At 41.7% G+C, this 16,151-nt stretch overlaps 1 protein-coding gene across 5 annotated transcripts in view; it reads right to left on the bottom strand.

The window, feature by feature from the left end:
* Positions 1-16,151, bottom strand: part of LOC126295208 (histone acetyltransferase KAT2A) — a 298,502-nt gene that overhangs the window by 28,132 nt on the left and 254,219 nt on the right. For all 5 annotated transcript variants that reach the window (XM_049987541.1, XM_049987542.1, XM_049987543.1 and 2 more), the window contains one exon: positions 10,355-10,579. In XM_049987541.1, the coding sequence (XP_049843498.1) occupies positions 10,355-10,579 (225 nt within the window). The remainder of the gene's footprint in view (positions 1-10,354; positions 10,580-16,151) is intronic.

Here is a 16,151-nt window from a genome sequence, read left to right as displayed (position 1 = left end):
AGGAGTATATAGAAATGGGAGATACGATACTGCGTGAAGAGTTTGACAGAGCACTGAAAGACCTGAGGCAAAACAAGGCTCCCAGAGTAGACAACATTCCATTAGAACTACTGACAGCCGTGGGAGAGCCAGTCCAGACAAAACTCTACCATCTGGTGAGCAAGAAGTATGAGACAGACGAATTACCCTCAGACTTCAAGAAGAATAAAATAATTCCAATCCCAAAGAAAGCAGATGTTGACAGATGTGAAAATTACTAAACTATCCGTTTAATAAGCCACGGCTGCAAAATACTAATGCGAATTCTTTACAGACAAATGGAAAAACTGGTAGAAGCCGACCTCGGGGAAGATCAGTTCGGATTCCGTAGAAGTATTGGAACACGTGAGGCAATACTGACCCTACTAGATTAAGGAAAGGCAAACCTACGTTTGTAGCATTTGTAGACTTAAAAAAAGCTTTTGACAATGTTGACTGGAATACGCTCTTTCAAATTCTGAAGGTAGCAGGGGTAAAATACAGGGAGCGAAAGGCTATTTACAAATTGTACAGAAACCAGATGGCAATTATAAGAGTCGAGGGACATGAATGGGAAGCAGTGGTTGAGAAGGGAGTGAGACAGGGTTGTAGTCTCTCCCCTATGTTATTCAGTCTGTATATTGAGCAAGCAGTGAAGGAAACAAAATAAAAATTCGGAGTAGGTATTAAAAACCATGGAGAAGAAATAAAAACTTTGAGGTTCGCTGATGACATTGTAATTCTGTCAGAGACAGCAAAGGACTTGGAAGAGCAGTTGAACGGAATGGGCAGTGTCTTGAAAGGAGGGTATAAGATGAACATCAACAAAAGCAAAACGAGGATAATGGAACGTAGTCAAATTAAATCGGGTGATGCTGAGGGAATTAGATTAGGAAATGAGACACTTAAAGTAGTAAAGGAGTTTTGCTATTTGGGGAGCAAAATAACTGATGATGGTCGAAGTAGAGAGGATATAAAATGTAGACTGGCAATGGCAAGGAAAGTGTATCTGAAGAAGAGACATTTGTTAACGTTGAGTATGGATGTAAATGTCAGGAAGTCGTTCCTGAAAGTATTTGTATGGAGTGTAGCCATGTATGGGAGTAAACATGGACGGTAAATAGTTTGGACAAGAAGAGAATAGAAGCTTTCGAAATGTGGTGCTACAGAAGAATGCTGAGGATTAGATGGGTAGATCACATAACTAATGAGAATGTATTGAATAGACTTGGGGAGAAGAGGAGTTTGTAGCACAACTTGACTAGAAGAAGGGATCGGTTGGTAGTACATGTTCTGAGGCATCAAGGGATCACCAATTTAGTACTGGAGGGCAGTGTGGAGGGTAAAATTCATAGAGGGAGGCCAAGAGATGAATACACTAAGCAGGTTCAGAAGGATGTAGGCTGCAGTACGTACTGGGAGACGAAGAAGTTTGCACAGGATAGAGTTATCATGGAGAGCTGCATCAAACCAGTCTCTGGACTGACCACAACAACAATAACAACAACAACAACAACAACAACATGCATGTAAGAGAACAAGACAAATACTGTCTTAGAACTTGGATAATAAATGTGTCAAACTCCAAGGAATACATATTGATGCCAAACTGAACTGGGAAGTGCATTTCGCAAACTCTGTAAAAAGACCTCACATGTGTACTACTTCTTGTGGAAAGTGAAAGATATTGTCAGCAAAAATTATCTTCGAATGACATATTTTACACTCTTTTGGTCATATACATCACATGGCATACTCACATGGGCACATTTTCCTCATATCGGTAACATAGCAAAACTCATCGACAACTTCGTGTGTCTCATTCTCTAATCTAATTCCCAGTTCACATGTGCTGTTCTGTAAATCACATACTGAAGGAGAATCTTCAGGAACGTTGAAAGATTCAAGTTATACATTAAAAGGCAGAATTAATCACTACACTCGGCTGGTCCAAAAGTATAGTTTTATGCACCTTGACTGATTTCAGAGAACACTATTAGCAGTCTATATATTGGAAGAGTTAAAAACATGTATTAATTTAAAAATTAATATAACAGAAATACAGCCGAAGTAGCAAATTTCACTTTTATGTGCTTGATGACTAGTTTCAGGCCAGGACCCATTTTCAAATCATTCAGAAAGTCAAAACATTATTTCCCAAAATATAAGAACCCTACCATATAACAAATTTTGCAAATGAACAGTTACAGCATACAGATAGTCATCAAGTAAATAAAAATGATATTTGCAACTTTGGCTGTTTTTCCATTGTATTGATTAACACCAATTGCTGCCCTGCACTTACTTCAGTGTGCTGGAAGTTTGTAAATATGAAAATTACTGCTAACCAGAACTTGGAATGCAGTGTCTGAATATTCTGATAAATTATAGAAACAGTGGCTAATAAGATAATCTTTTACTTTGTTATTGAATATTTTATGTTTTCAGTTACCTGCCTGATGTCTTCCAGTGCAAATTATTTCTACTTCTAGTATTGTTGTTCGGAATTCTTCTTCTTCTAATTGAAATGTTTCTGCTCATGCAAGCCATTCCCAAAGCCTCTTCCAATCTTCCCTTTTGTTCAGAATTTCCTTACATTGCAGTCCCCTCAAATTCGCATAATCCTTCACTAGGTCACTCCCTCTTGTTTATGGTCTTCTTTCAGATTCTGGCCACTTCAAAGCTCTCTTTCTCATCCTTTAATGTGGCCAAATCATTTTAGCCTATTTCTTTCCACAGTTTCTTTTAGGAGACTGATCTGACATATGTTTCATTCCTTATCCTGTGCCTTCTTGTCTTTCCCAGGATGCCTTGAAGAAAGGGCATATCTGCCGCTTCTATTCTACTCAGATCTTTCTTTGTCCAGGTCCAACATTCCAATCCATAGGTGATAACTGGCAGATAACATTACTCTTTGCTTTGGTAGGTATTTTACAGTTCGTAATCGAAGATCTCGGTGGAAGAACTCCACTTTTTCCCACAAAATATGCCAGACACTCTAAGTTTTAGAATCTCATTCCACTACCACACTGGTCAGAGAAAGGGATAAATACTGAGCCATCCCTATTTTGCACTAAACATACACAGTCCAGTCACATTAATTAGACCATTGACTACAGTCAGCATGGGATTTGTAAAATATGAGTTACGACCTTTTTGCACCAAGGTCTTTAATTATGTCTGATAAATAACAGTAATAGCAATAAAAGTTTGAGCTATTTTCTATCCTCTATGAAATTTCTTCCTTTATGTTTCCTTTCATAATTAGCTTGTTTCCTAGATATCTGAAAGTACCTACTTTGTCAATAAAAGCTCCCTTTGAGTAGATCTGTCAGGTATTATGGTCAACATATCTGCATCTGCACATTTCCAGCTACATTCCACAAGCCACCTTATGGCATGTGGCAGAGGGTACTTCATGTATATCGTCATTTCCTCCCTTTCCTGTTCCAGTTACGAATAGTTCACAGGAAGAACAAATCCTGGTAAGTCTCTGTGTGGGACTGTATCTCTCTAATTTTATTTTAATCAATATCTTTCCATGATTGTTCCTGTTATTAATCCAAATAAAAAAGTTTGTAGGATAATGAAAAGCATTATTGATATTGGGCGTCTTAATTTAATAAAATTAATATTCATTACATTTGATAGTGTTATAATTATTATTTTAATCATTTCAGGGGCTAGTTTATTTAAAATATCGGTTTTGGGGACTGATGATGGAAGCTTTTCCACCTCTGAAGTTTTAAAAGTGGGGGCTAGACTTATTTCCGGTTTACAAGACTGGTGTTTTTTTTAAACTATTAATCTGTGACTTTTTAAATTGTGTGCAGACTACGTTCATTTGATTATCAATCTTTTTCTTTTTGGTATGTTGGTACACATGTCCTGAACATATGTTCACAGTTTCAAATGAGCAGCATACTTCATTTGTTTTTGACAGACAGAAATATTTGATATGTTTTAGTATGCTTGGCAATTTTCGATTATTATAAAAATGGAGCAATGAATTTGCATCAAATTTTGTGGAAAAATTGGAATCAAGTGCTCTAAAACACTTGAAATGTTGACAGTGGCATACGATAAGTCTGCTCTAAGTAAAAAAAAACTGTTTACAAGTGGTACAAGCTCTTCCAAGATGACTGAGAATATGCAAATGACGAACTTCACTCTGCATGCCCCAGCACATCATCAGCACATGATAACGTTGAAGCTGTGAAGAAAAATGTTTTGGAAAATTGTTGAATTACCATATGAGAAGTTGCTGAGGATGTCGCCATATCGGTCGGCTCGTGTCATGCAGTTTTTTCAGATGTTCTGGGCACAAGACATGTCAGCAAAGTTTGTTCCAAAACTTCTCAATTTTGATCGGAAGAACCATCACATGAACATCACTCATGAGCTCTTGAATGACGTCAATGATGATACTGATTTGCTCAAAAGGGCCATAACTGGTGACGAAACATGAGTATACAGTTATGACGTTGAAACCAAGGCCCAATCGTCACAATGGAAGCATCCTGCGAAGAGCCAAGATTGAAAAAAGCACACCAAGTCTGATCAAATTTAAAATTTTTACTCACTGTTTTTTTTCCCAATTACTGTGGTGTAATGCATCATTAATTTTTTCCTCATCATCATATGGTCAATAAGGAGTATTACCTCGATGTTATGCACCGTTTGCGAGAAGCAATATGCAAAAAATGTCCAGAATTGTGGAAAAACAATTCGTGGCTTTTGCATCATGACAATGCACACGCTCATTCATCGTTGCTTGTGAGAGGTTTTTTTTGCCAAAAACAGCATAGCAATCGTACCTCAGATACCATATTCGCCAGATTTGGCCCCCTGCAACTTTTTCCTGTTTCCAAAACTGAAGAGACCAGTGAAAGGGCAAAATTTTCACCAATCGAGCAGATTATTAAAAAAATTGCTTCGGTGGAACTACTTGAGGCTGTACCAAAAAGTGCTTATGAGAAGTGCTTCGAGGATTAGAAGCAGCATTGGCACAAGTGTATTGCATCTGATGGGGATTACTTTGAAGGGGACAACATAAATATTGATGAATAAATAAATATTTTTCATAAAAATATAAAGTCACCTTACTTTTTGAACACACCTCGTATATTGAGCCTTTCTAGAAATGTATGTTCTTGGAACTTTTAACAGTAGACCACACTTTTATGCAGAATGCCTCTTTTGCGATATCTGGCAGTAGAGATGGCTGAGCACTTCCTTGTTGTTTTCATGCTTACTAAATGAAACTGTAACAAAACATGCTGCTCTTCCTTGGATCTTCTCTATTTCTTCTATTAGTCCTATCTGGTAATGATCTTTCTGTAGCACCACATTTGAAAAGCTTCTATTCTCTTCTTGTCCAAACTGTTTATCGTCCATGTTTCACTTCCATACATGGCTACTACTCATCAGTCCTGACACTGGTTTGATGCAGCTCTCCATGCTACTCGGTCCCGTGCAAGCTTCTTCATCTCCCAGTACCTACTGCAGCCTACATCCTTCTGAATCTGCTTAGTGTATTCATCTCTTGGTCTCCCTCTACGATTTTTACCCTCCATGCTGCCCTCCAATGCTAAATTTGTGATCCCTTGATGCCTTGGAACATGTCCTACTGACTGGTCCCTTCTTTTTGTCAAGTTGTGCCACAAACTCCTCTTCTCCCCAATTCTATTCAATACTTCCTCCTTATTTATGTGATCTACCCATCTAATCTTCAGCATTCTTCTGTAGCACCACATTTGAAAAGCTTCTATTCTCTTCTTGTCCAAACTGTTTATCGTCCATGTTTCACTTCCATACATGGCTACACTCCATACAAATACTTTCAGAAACAACTTCCTAACACTACACTCGATGTTAACAAATTTCTCTTCTTCAGAAACGCTTTCCTTGCCATGGCCAGTCTACTTTTTATATCCTCTCTACTTCGACCATCGTCAGTTATTTTACTTCCTAAATAGCAAAACTCCTTTACAGGGTAAGTTATGGCGAGAAATAATCCCCGAGAAAAAAATTCGATACATTGTGCTGCTTCCGAGTTAATTAGTTCTGAAGTTCACCAGTCGGGCGGTTGTGTGCACAAATTCAAGTGGCCCACCGGAGACAGTACTGCTAAACGTATTTTGTGTTTGGTCTCTAAAAACCGATAAGAGATCGATACAGAAATTGGACACGGGACGTTAGTGAGGATTGAACCGGCACCCAATGCTGAGCAGGCTCATGCGCTATCATCTATGCAATAAGAATAATTGCATCGGGTGGGCCACTTGAATTTGAGCATGAAACAGCCTGATTGGCTAACTTAAATGCTCATTCACTCGGAAATGGTGCAATGAACTGAATTTTTTTTCCGAATAATTATTTCTCAGCATAAGCTATCCTGCAACATGCTTAAAGCTTTCCAAACCATTTTGCACAACCCTGTTCTCGACTACTGGCATCTTTGGTTGCTTTGCAGCTATAATACTAACAAGGGAACCTCCACATCACACCCCCCTCAGCTTTAGTTATAGGTTGGCACAGTGGATAGGCCTTGAAAAACTAAACACAGATCAATCGAGAAAACAGGAAGAAGTTCTGTGGGACTATGAAAAAAATAGGCAAAATATACAAACTGACTAGTCCATGCGCAAGATAGGCAACATCAAGGACATTATAAGCTCAGGAGTGCCCTGGTCCCATCGTTAGCGTGAGCAGCTGCGGAGCGAAAGGTACTCGGTTCAAGTCTTCCCTCGAGTGAAAAGTTTACTTTCTTCATTTTCGCAAAGTTATGAACTGTCTGTTGGTTCATTGACATTTCTGTTCACTGTAATAAGTTTAATGTCTGTGTTTTGTGACCACACCGCAAAACCGTGCGATAAGTAGATGAAAGGACGTGCCTCTCCAATGGGAACCGAAAACATTTGATCGCAAGGTCATAGGTGAACCGATTCCTCCACAGGAAAACATGTCTGATATATTCTATACGACACTGGTGACGGCATGTGCGTCACATGACAGGAATATGTTATTGACACACTTAACTTGTACACTTAGCGAATGGGTAAAAAGATTCTTCTACCTTGTCCGATTTAGGTTTTCTTGTGGATGTGATAATCACTTCCCAAAAAAGTGATGAAAACATAAGTGTTTGTCACATAAACTGCAACAAATGAATGCAACAGTTTCACAGTCGCACAGTTTTCCCTTTTAATGTATTCAAATTTTTCTGTGTGTAGACTGTCAAATCCTGCATATGTCCAAGCCAATCTGAACATGTCCTGGAATTTTGGAGGGCGAAGTTGATTATGTGTGAGTGCCTGAACTTTGATAATTGGCTGAAAATAAAAAAAAAATTAAACTTTTCATTCGAGGGAAGATTTGAACCAAGGACCTCTCGTTCCGCAGCTGCTTACGCTAACCACGGGACCACGGCACTCCCGAGCTCGCACCATCCTTGATGTTTTGATGTTGCATATGTTGCGCATGGACTACTCAGTTTGTATATTTTGCTTACTTTTTCGTAGTTCCACACAACTTCTTCCTGTTTTCTCGATTGATCTGTGTTTAGTTTTTCAAGGCCTATCCACTGTGCCAACTTATAACTAAATTTGAGGGGGGTGCGATGGGGTGGTACCCTTGTAAGACTCATCATCTATCCCATTTGCTAATCTATTTCCTGAGCATTGCCTCGTTTAATTTAGATACACTAACTACACTTGTTTTACTTTTGCTGGTGTTCATCCTATAAACATGTTTCAAAATGCTGCTGATTCTGTTGCACTGATCTTCCGAGTCCTCTGTCAGGATTACAACAAGACAGCCTTACCTCAAAGTTTTTATTTCTTCTCTCTGAAATTAATCTTCTCAAATTTCTTCTAAGTTTTCTTATTCCTTACTCAAGATACAGACTGAATAAACATTAGTGACAGGCTATAACCCTGTATCACTCCCTTGTCAACTACTGCTTCCCGTTCATTTTATTTCACTCTTACCCTGAAGAGCCAAAAAAACTGGTACACCTGCCTAATACTGTCAAATGACTCCTACAAGCATGCAGAAGTGCTGCATCACGCCATGGCATGGACTCGATTAATGTCTGAAGTAGTGCTGGAGGAAACTGACACTGTGAATCCTGCAGGGCGGTCCACAAACGTGTAAGAGTACAAGAAAGTTGAGATCTCTTCTGGACATCAACTTGCAATGCATCCCAGATATGTACAATAATGTTCATGTCTGCGGAGTTTGGTGGCCAGCAGGAGTGTTTAAACCCACAAGAGTGTTCCTGGAGCCACTCTGTGCCAATTCTGGACGCATGGCATTTCGCTTTGTCCTGTCGGTATTGACCAAGCCCATCAGAAGAATGCACAATGGGCACGAATGGATGCAGGTGATCAGACAGAATGCTTACACACATGTCACGTGTCAGAGTCGTATCTAGACATATCAGGGTTCCCTTATCACTCCAAGTGCACGTGCACCACACCATCACAGAGCCTCCACCAGCCTGAATAGTCCACTGTTGACATACAAGGTCCATGGATTTGTGGTGTCACCGCCAGACACCACACTTGCTAGGTGGTAGCCTTTAAATCGGCCGCGGTCCGTTAGTATACATCGGCCCCGTGTGTTGCCATTATCAGTGATTGCAGACCAAGCACTGCCACACCGCAGGTCTAGTCTAGAGACTTCCTAGCACTCGCCCCAGTTGTACAGCCGACTTTGTTAACGATGGCTCACTGTCTACATACGCTCTCATTTGCCGAGATGACAGTTTAGCATAGCCTTCAGCTACGTCATTTGCTACGACCTAGCAAGGCGCCATATTGAGTTACTGAATGTATTCTGAACAGATAATATTGTGAATCGTGTACCGTCATCATTAAGTATCAAACTAATTATGTCTGCTTTCTGAATTCTAATTCCTTGTCATGTTCCAGACCTCACGTCAGTATAGTTCTACCCTCCTCACACCAGCCTGCATGAACTAAAACGCATGCATTTCGGCCTCCTTTAGTAACACGGTGTTGGTACTTCTGCGAACTACAACAGGATTCATGAGGTTGTCTCCATACCTGTACACGTCCATCTCCTTGATATGATTTGAAACAGGACTCGTCCAACCAGAAACATGTTTCCAGTCATCAACAGTCCAATGTCAGTGTTGACGAGCCCAGGCGAGGTGTAAAGCTTTGTGTAGTGTGGTCATCAACGGTACATTAGTAGGCTTTTAGCTGCAAAAGCCCATATCGATGATGTTTCATTGAATGGTTAACACGGTGACACCTGTTGATGCCCCAGCATTGAAATCTGCAGCAATGTGTGGGAGGGCTACAATTCTGTGATGCTGAACTATTCTCTTCAGTCGTCATTGGTCCCGTTCTTCCAGGATCTTTTTCTGGCTCGGCGATGTCAGAGATTTGGCGTTTACTGAATTCCTGATATTCGTGGTATGGAATGGTTGTACGGAAAAATCCCCACTTCATTGCCTCCTTGGAGATGCTGTGTTCACTGCATGAAGTTGTCTCCATACTTGTACACGACCATCTCCTCGATACGATCTGAAACGGGACTCGTCCAACAAGACAACATGTTTCCGGTCATCAACAGTCCAATGTCAGTGTTGACGGGCCCAGGCGAGGCATAATGCTCTGTGTAGTGTGGTCATCAACAGTACACGAGTAGGCCTTCGGCTCCAAAAGCCCATATCGCTGATGTTTCGTTGAATGGTTCACACGGTGACAGCTGTTGATGCCCCAGCATTGAAATCTGAGGGTTGCAATTCTGTCATGCTGAACTATTCTCTTCAGTGGTCATTGGTTCCGTTCTTGCAGGATCTTTTTCCGGCTCGGCGATGTCAGAGATTTGACGTTTACCAGATTCCTGATATTCGTGGTACACTCGTGAAATGGTTGTACGAGAAAATCCCCACTTTGTCGCTTCCTCGGAGATGCTGTGTCCTATCACTCATGCACCGACTGTAACACTACATTCAAACTCACTTAAGCCTTGATAACCTGCTATTGTAGCAGCAGTAACCGATCTAACAACCGTGTCAGACAGTAGTTGCCCTATACAGGCGTTGCCGACAGCACTGCCGTAATCTGCCTGTTTACATATCTCTGTATTTGAATATGCATGCCTATACCAGTTTCTTTGGCACTTCAGTATATAACTGCAGTCCCGTTTCCATCCAAGTTCCAAGCAACATTTCACTCCCCATATTTTATCCCTGCTACCTTCACAGTTTTGAAGAACACACTCCAGTCAACACTGAATCTATCACATCTCAAACACAGCAATTCAAATTCTTTGTAGATGCGAGCAACACGGTACAGACCGTATTGAGGACATTCTTGAGGGTAGCGTGCAAAGCATCCGGGTCGGCCGTCTCCTCCGTGACGCGGGAGACGCGGGTCGCCCGTGCCGCAGGCCGCCAGCCTGTTTCGCGGATGCCCGGGATGCTCTCAATAGGGATGGAGCGCACACCCTCACGGAAGCACGTCAGCCCGGGGTGTACCTTCTGTACCTCCTGCTGCCGGGCTTCTATTATCTTCTTCACAATCTGCAAGAAAATCCAAGTTAACTCAGAAAGTCGTAATACATGTGAAAAAAAAGAAAAGGTAAAACATAAGAAAATACAATTTAGAACCAAGAAAGATTAAATAAACTTGAATTTGTGTTTAAAAATGATATGATTATGGCTCTGGGATTGCAGGATATGGAAACCTTGGACATGGTGCCTCAACCTATCATCAGGAAACAGTTATATTGGCATTTTAGCTAAGCAGCAGACAGGGAAATTACAAATGAGACGTCATATTCAGATGCTAAGACTTGCTGTACTATAGTATACCAAAATAATCCTAGACACAGCTCTTACTAACAAGTAGGATCTCTCAAAAAATACACTATTGCAGTGCCTGCATTATTCTGATTACAATACAAAGTTCCTTTGGACATGCATGAATGGACTGCAGTGACTACAGCTGTTATGAGACACATGAAATGAATTCACAATTACGAATACGGACAAACATCAGCTGTAGAATGGAATGACGGCAATGAAACTTTGTGTCAGACTGGGAGTCGAATCGGGATTTCCCACTTATCGCGAGTAGTCACCTTACCATTTGGCTATCCCTGCACAACTCGTGGCTAGACACAAACTTCCACATGTCGTCAACCGTGCGTCTGCAACCTGTACTCGTACATCCATCACGTATATTCCCGTATAGGTCAGACGTTGTACTTTAAAGTCGCTTGCCCAGTATTGGCAGATAAATACAGGCACTGCAATACCATATTTTTCTGCCGATACCAGGCAAGTGACTTTCAAGTACATCATCTGATCTGTACGGGAATATACATAATGGGTGTATGAGTACAGGTCATAGATGCCTGGTTGACAAAATATGGAAGTTTTGGCCTGGCTGTCAGTTGTGCACGGATAGCCAAATGGTAAGGTGACCACTCGCGATAAGTGGGAAATCCGGGTTCAAGTCTCAGTCTGGCACAAATTTTCATTGTCTTCATTCCAGTCTACAGCTGATGTTTGTCCTTATTCGCAATTGCAAATTCATTTCATATTTCTAAAATAACATTCTTCAAAAACTTTCTGGTACCTCATGGGGAGCTAAGGGGCATGATTTAACATCCACAGCCTTAGCCCCATCTAACTCTGTTGCTGAATTGTACTGTTCAGCTCAGATCAACAGTGCTCACACTAAGAAGATAGATGTGCAACTCAATCAGGCAATGTGAATAATTACTGGGTTGCATTAAGATTACAAAGACCCTATGGCTTCCTGTTCTCGGAAACATACCACCTCCAGCTCCAAGAATGTCAGAAGCTCTCCTGAAGGTCTGAGACAACATTAACATTCAGAAGAATCCTCACATACCCATTCATTGAGATATTGCAAAGCAAAACACCAACGCTCAAAATCTAGGAAACCCATCAAGGCACACAGCAAATAATCTTGTAGGGTCCTGTTTCAGTGCCAAACATTTATGGAAAATACAATGGGAGTAGACATCAGTAGCCAACAAACATCTGTCTGAGAACCCCTCCACGCAGATACAAAAATTTGATCTACCTAGACATGAATGGAGGATCGTGAACCAGGTTCAGACTAGACAAGGCAGAAGTGGTTATAGACTGCACGAGTCAGGAATGGCTAATTGTGCAAATTGTAGCTGTGGTGCCTTCTTAAGACAATCAGTCCAGCATACCGTTGCAAGCTGCCCTCTCTGAATGTACAAGGATAATTCAATGACTATCTGCAATTTAGTTATATTTTTGTTTATTTTGGTAGTACTGTCATTTCACGTTCATGAAGCATGCATTGTTTATTTGTTATTATATCTTTGCAATTTTCAAGCTGCTAGGTTAGTTTCGTTATCACTGCCGTGCTGTTAATCAAGGCTGCTCTGCTGTCTATTTGCACCAAAGAATAGCAACGTTCAGTGATCCGTTTTTGTGGTCAGAAGGTGTATCAGGGGCTGAAATTCATCAAAGACTTTTGGTACAGTACGGGGACAGTGTTTTGCCACAGTGGAATGTCTATGAATGGATTGAAAAATTCCGAAATGGTCACAAAAGTGTTACGCACGATGAAGGAGCTAGACAACTGTTTACCGCCACAAATGAAGACACCGCTGAGCATTCACGCGAAATGATTCTCTTGGACAGACAATTAACTACTGACGAAGTGGCACATTCTCTGCAAATTAGTCTTGGTTCTGCCAGTGAAATCATCCTCAACAGACTGGTTTCATAAAGTTTGTGCAAGATGGGTTCCAAAACGACTCTCACAGTTACATAAACAAACACTCTTCGACCGCTGCAAGAAACATTTGGATCACTTTGGCAACGAAGGGGACAGCTTCTTAGACAGGATCATTACTGGTGACGAAACGTGGATCCATTATTACGAGCTGGAGAGTACAGAGTACAGAATGGAAACATCCAAATTTGCCCTGCAAGAAACAGTTAAAGACCCAACCGTCCGCAGGAACTAACAAAGATTCACACAGATAATATTGTCGGGAAGGCGAGCCAAAGGTTGCGTTTCATTGGCAGGACACATAGAAGATGCAACAAGTCCACTAAAGAGCCAGCTTACACTACACTCGTTCGTCCTCTGTTAGAATATTGCTGCGCGGTGTGGGATCCTTACCAGGTGGGATTGACGGAGGACATCGAAAGGGTGCAAAAAAGGGCAGCTCGTTTTGTATTATCACGTTATAGAGGAGAGAGTGTGGCAGATATGATACACGAGTTGGGATGGAAGTCATTACAGCATAGACGTTTTCCGTCGCGGCGAGACCTTTTTATGAAATTTCAGTCACCAACTTTCTCTTCCGAATGCGAAAATATTTTGTCGAGCCCAACCTACATAGGTAGGAATGATCATCAAAATAAAATAAGAGAAATCAGAGCTCGAACAGAAAGGTTTAGGTGTTCGTTTTTCCCGCTCGCTGTTCGGGAGTGGAATGGTAGAGAGGTAGTATGATTGTGGTTCGATGAACCCTCTGCCAAGCACTTAAATGTGAATTGCAGAGTAGTCATGTAGATGTAGATGTGAATTATAGCTTTCGGCATTGGCCTTTGTAAGCAGCGCGCACACACACACACACACACACACACACACACACACACACACACACACACACACAAATGATGCAACTTGCACACACATCTGCAGTCTCAGAAAACTGAAACCAAACTGTGAGTAGCAACAAAAGTGCATGATGGGAGTGGCGACTGGGGGAGGACAGGGGTGGGGGGTTGGGGGGGGGGGGGGGTAAGGAGGAGGCTGGGGCAGGGAGGGGGAGGGATAGTATGGCGGGGGTGGCAGACAGTGAAGTGTTGCAGTTTAGATGGAGAGCAGTAGAGAAGGTGCGGAGAGGGGAGGGGGTAAGTAGCAGAAAGGAGAGAAAATAAAAGACTGGGTGTGGCAGTGAAATGATGGCTGTGTAGTGCGGGAATGGGAACGGAGGGGGCTGGGCGAGGACAGTGACTAACAAAGTGTTTTAGTTTCTTTTTATTTCTCTCCTTTCTGCTACTTACCCCCTCCCCCCTCGGCACCTTCTCTCCTGCCCTCCATCTAAACTGCAACACTTCACTGTCCGCCACCCCTACCATACAATCCCTCCCCCTCCCCACCCCCACCTCCTCTTTACCCCACTTCCGTCATGCACTGGTGTCGCTGTTTGCAGTGTGGTTTCAGTTCTCTGAGACTGCAGTTGTGTGTGTGTGTGTGTGTGTGTGTGTGTGTGTGTGTGTGTGTGTGTGTGTGTGTGTACTGCCGACAAAGCCCTTAACGGCCGAAAGCTTTAACTGTGTGAAACTTTTTGTTGTGCCTATCGCGACTCAGCATCACCGCTATACGGTGAATATAACTTGTTACCTACTATTTTTACAAATTATCTGAATATCTAGCGTCTGGGACTGAAAATTGTGTATGAAAAATTATAACCTCCATACGACCACAAAACGCCATGTGGCAAAAAGCAGTGTGTTCACTGAAGTTCTTGATGATGCGTTCAAAAACATCTGGTGGGATGCCGTTAATAACCCTTTTGATTCCACCCTTCAATTGGTGCATTGTTTGTAGTTTGTTCACATACACAAAAAAGGTCACAAGGTGTAAGACTGCACAATCTGGCCGGCCATTCCTGGTTGCCATGCAAAAAGATAATTTTTTGAGGAAACTTTTCATTCAAGGGATGTGTGACAAGAGTCCATCATCTTGTTCAAACCAAAAATTGTCATTTTCATCAATAAGAGTGAAAAACCAATCAGAAAGCATGATTCAGTACAATCAGAAAATGTGTTCCAGCAATGGTTGCCATTCATTCACAGTGACGGCAGCTCCCTCGTCATTTTCAAAAATGTAGGGACCGATCACTCCTCCTACTCAGAACCCACAACACACAGTCGTGCATTGTGGATGCATCTCGTCTTCCACAGTCACTCGCGGATTTTCGTTATCCCAAATTCTGCAGTTCTGCTCACTGACGTAACCACTGAGGTGGAAGTGCACCTCATCTGAGAAAATTATCCTTTTTGTGAAGTTCTCATTCCCCGCTTGTAGGGCCAAGACCCCATGGGCAAATCAATGTCTCTTTCCATGATCTGTAGGCTTCAACTCTCGTGCAAATTGGAATCTTGTACGCATGCATTTTCAGATATTTTGAAAGGATTTCATGCAATGAACTTGGTGATAAGTTCAATTGTTGAGCTCGTCAGCAAATCGATTTTCTGAGACTTCGGTTACACGGCAATGTTTTCTTGTGTTCGAAAATGCGGTCATCCCGTTTTCTTGATGTCGGAATTAGAACCTGTGGTCTCAAACCTCGAGATCAACTTCCAAACTGACGATTCGGTTGGTGTAGCATTACATGTGATTGTCACACGCAATTCATGAATGGTTGCTGTGGGCCTTTCGCTGCTTTTGTAATAAGCTTTTATTTCTTGGATACATTGCTCAGTTGTCATCTGCTCCATGATGAAAATAAAACATCAAACAACAATGCTCACCACATAAAAGTTATCAGGTTACTAATGGGAAGGATCGCGGATAACAAACATGTAAAAACCACCACTGCCAACTGTCATTTGACAAAATGGCACAAAATTCAGATTCGTCCCTACTTATTGGATACCTGTTAGTTGTGAATACACTGCCAAGATTATACTGTTTGTATTAGCAGTACACTTCAGTAAACAAACCACTTCAGCTAGTGAGACAAAAATGAGATTTCTCCAGTGTATTTTCTTCAAATTTCCCTGACATGTTTGAAATTCCCTGATATTCACAGAGTTCCCTGATTCCCAGAACTTGTGGAGATAGCATCTTCCAGCAGGATAAATACCCTGTCACAAGGCCAGAATCTTGATACAGTGGTTTGAGGTACTTCATGAGGAACTCACTTTGATGCCTTGGCCAACGACTTTGTCTGGTCTCAGCCCAATGGAACAGCTCCGGGACTCTACTGGGCATTAGTTTCATGTCACCACGCCACCAGCCTACAGTTTATGGGAATTGTGTGACCTGTACATAGCCATCTCACACCACATACCTCTGGAGACCTACCAAGGACTTGTAGAGTGGATGCCATGCAGAACC

This window comes from Schistocerca gregaria, chromosome 11 (assembly GCF_023897955.1).
Source record: "Schistocerca gregaria isolate iqSchGreg1 chromosome 11, iqSchGreg1.2, whole genome shotgun sequence".
Lineage (NCBI taxonomy): Eukaryota > Metazoa > Arthropoda > Insecta > Orthoptera > Acrididae > Schistocerca > Schistocerca gregaria.
Note: the sequence above shows the minus strand (reverse complement) of the source record. Positions and strands in the feature narration are given on the sequence as shown.